This window comes from Buceros rhinoceros, unplaced genomic scaffold, assembly GCF_000710305.1.
Source record: "Buceros rhinoceros silvestris isolate BGI_N320 unplaced genomic scaffold, ASM71030v1 scaffold35090, whole genome shotgun sequence".
NCBI classification, from domain to species: domain Eukaryota; kingdom Metazoa; phylum Chordata; class Aves; order Bucerotiformes; family Bucerotidae; genus Buceros; species Buceros rhinoceros.
The window spans coordinates 1-3,337 of record NW_010392071.1 but is presented as its reverse complement, the minus strand read 5'-3'; the positions used below and the strand labels follow the sequence as shown (position 1 = coordinate 3,337).

Here is a 3,337-nt window from a genome sequence, read left to right as displayed (position 1 = left end):
ACCCGCTGGTGGCGGGGCAGCTTGCGGTTCATACGGAAGCTCTCCCCACACTCGCTGCACTTGTACGGCCCCTCGCTCGTGTGGATCTTCCTGTGTCTGGTCAGGTTGGATTTCTGATTGAAACTTTTCCCGCACTCAGGACAGGGGAATATCCGTTCACCCTTGGGAGCGCCTTTAGCTGAGGGATCTTTCCCGGACATGGATTTCTCTCGGTTAACCAGCATCCCCTCGTTGGTGGGCTGACAACATCTCTTCTGCTTTCTCGCTGCCCTCTGGCTTTCCTGGTGGTTGGCCTCCACACCAGGTTCCTCTTTAATTTGGATCCTCTGGGTGGCACTGAGGTTTGACTGGTGCCCATACTGCATCCCGAACTCAACACTCTCCTGTGGTTCCTCCTTCACATGGAGCACCTGGTTACTGGCTATGGGGACTTCCCCTTCATGCCACCCATCAGCATCTTCTTCCTTTCTAAGCTGTCTCCCCTGTAAAGCCATCGGTGGGACCTTTGGATCAAAGAGCTTCCCATAGGCTGGGTTTTCTAGCGGCTCTTCCTTGATGTGAAGTTTCTGGCAGGCTATTGCAGTAACGTTTGCTGTGTCATCAGTGGGCGGTTCTGGTTGCTCCTTCATCTGGATTTTCCAAGGAGGGCTTTTTGGATTAGATGGGTTTCTAGGTATGTTACACCCCTGGGCTACATCTCCCTCATGGGACATATTCTTCAACACGTTCTCCTCCGACCTGAAGGCAAAATCAGGGTCCTCTTTAATCTGGATGACCTGGAGACACACACTATCGACGTGTCCCTCAAGCGGCTTTTGCTTAGCGTGGTTCCTCTGATGGACATTGAAGTACCGCTTGGTGCTCAAGCTCTTCCCACACTCAGTGCAAATGAAAGGTCCCCCACGGAGGTGTATCTTCTGGTGGGCCAGCAGTGTGGCGTTTTGCCCAAAGCACCTGCTGCAGTCGGGACATCTGAAGGGCTTGTCCCGCTTGTGGATCTCCCTGTGAGCGGTGAGGGTCCCCTTCCTCACAAAGCTCTTCCCACACTCAGTGCAGGCGAATGGCCTCTTCTCCGTGTGTGTCCGCATGTGGATATTGAAGTAGATCTTTGTGCTCAGGCTCTTGCCGCAGCGAGAGCAGAGATAGGGACCACCCTTGGTGTGTGTCTTCTGGTGGGCGGCCAGACATATCCCCAGACGGAAGCAGCGCCCACACTCCCCGCAGCAGAAGGGCCTCTCTCCTGTGTGGATGCTCTGGTGGGTTGTGAGGTGGCCCCGGGTGGTGAAGCGCCTCCCACGCTCCCTGCAAGTGAAGAGCTCATCTGCTGTGTGGATCCGCTGGTGTCTCTTGAGGTTTCCCTTCTTGCTGAAGGATTTGCCACACTCCTGACACGGGTGGTTCTTTAGCACCACACGCTTAACCAAGTCCTTCATGGCAGCAGTGCCCTGCAGCCACGGGTTCGCGGTGGGGCTGCCAAGCAGCCAGCAGGTACAAAAAAGTCACAATGCTATGGGGATGGACTGTCTGGGAGGACGCAAAACCCATCAGAACACACACATCAAAGTGTACTTTAGGGGATGCACTTTACTCTCCACGTGGGAATGGGTGCTGCTGCTGTACGCCGCCTCTGGGCCAACAAGGAGTGTGTTGTCTTCCTCATTCCTCAGCCTCCTTCCACCTCTTGCAGACGCAATGCTTGTAACTCCTTCTCTTGCCTCCTCTGATCTCCTGGAGCCGCTTCCTTGCCATTCCTGGAGACTTGGATTGCTGGTCTGAAAAAATAAAGGGAAAACTATGAAGTCATTATTTCTTCTCCAGCTCCTGTATTTGCTATGTAAACACAACAAGAGACACCTTGGCTGCTCCACGGGAGGATGAACCTGGGCCTTTGATGCTACAGACTCATCTGGACTCCAACAGAGAGGGCAGGAACAGGCTGATTTCCCCCGGCGATGAGGGGATCTGTGATGCACTACCTGCTGCAACGACACCGAGGCTTCAGCTCTACTACCGCTGCACTAGTGATTTACTTCCAGAATAATCCTGTGCTCTCTTACCAAGAAGATTTATAAGTCAATAAGTTAATTAATTAATGCACTTAGTCCCGTTTTTGAGGAGTGACTGTGCAGCAACCAAAATCCCCAACAGCTAGAAGAAAACCAAACTGGTCACCATTTGCAAACTGGGATGTGCCGCTGTGTACTGGCAGACCTTCATGCCCAGGAGAAGACAGGCCAGTGGTGCCCTCAGAGGGCAGCTGGAGAAGGGAAACATGGAAACCTTGAGTGACTTTGTCCTTTTCAAGAGGATTCAACTGACAGCAGGGTCTGGGTCCTATTTCCATCGGGAAAAAACAAATCAGGCACAACAGAGGTGTGAGCAGCATCTCCTGCCAAGAGAGTGAACTGCAGCAGGGGAGAGAGCCAGAGACCAAGGGGAGGAAGACAGCGGTGCTGGAGAAGCCTGTCAACAAGGGCTGATGTGGCCGGGCAAGGTGTTATTGACGGCACCGATAGCTGGCGATGCTGCTGCCAAAGGCACCGGTGCCAGGGCAGGCTGCCAGGACATGGGCTGTCAGTGACATCTGTCCCTGGAGGCCTGGGTGGCTGGGAAGCTGTGGCTGAGCGGATGGGTGCTGGTGAGCTTGTCAAGTCCCCTGAGGTGTCAGGAGCAGGGGAGGGGGAGTGCCATGGCTCAGCGGACAAGACATGGGAGATCTGGAGTACAACCATCCAAGCGCACCTGGGAAGCAGAGCCTGGAGCCACACGCTCCTCAGAGGAGGAAGGTCAGAGCGGTGGGCACCCAGTTCAGATTTCAGAGGACAGTTATAATGGAGAAAGTCACTTCAAATTTAGTCTCAGTGCTCGCGTTTTCCTTTCAGCTAAGCCAGCAGCATTCCCCGCTGATGCTGGTAAGACCCATGACTGAAGCACTGTGGTGCTCCTGTCCAAGCTGAATTCTCCACGCTGGTACAGAGAAACCACAGGAATACAAAACCAGAAATGAAAAGCGAAATACAACTATCTGCAAAGTTACACCGAGCCAGGAAAGACATCATCATGGCTTGGCTTTGCGAACGAAGATCTGGGAAGGGCTTTTCCCACGCTCACTGCAAGCGATGAGCAGGATGGGCTCACTAGCCTTCGGGCAGCCATCCTAGGAGAAGGACAACTCTGACCCCAGACCCGGGCAGATGGAGCCAGGAAAGACAAAGCACGCACCTGCAGCAGGGTCTGGGTCTAGCATCTGCTGGTGGAGGGGAAACTCTGGAGGTCCAGACCCCTTTCCTAGGCGAGGGAGCAGCTCTGTGATTCCTGCCTATTTTCTTCCTTTTTT

The 3,337-nt window shown here is 53.9% G+C and overlaps 1 protein-coding gene across 1 annotated transcript in view; it reads right to left on the bottom strand.

Moving 5' to 3' along the window:
- Positions 1–1,433, bottom strand: part of LOC104500197 (zinc finger protein 252-like) — a 1,984-nt gene extending 551 nt beyond the window's left edge. Inside the window, exon 1 of the mRNA XM_010143806.1 lies at positions 3–1,433. Within this exon, the coding sequence (XP_010142108.1) occupies positions 3–1,433 (1,431 nt within the window). The remainder of the gene's footprint in view (positions 1–2) is intronic.
- Positions 1,434–3,337: the final 1,904 nt, after the last annotated feature.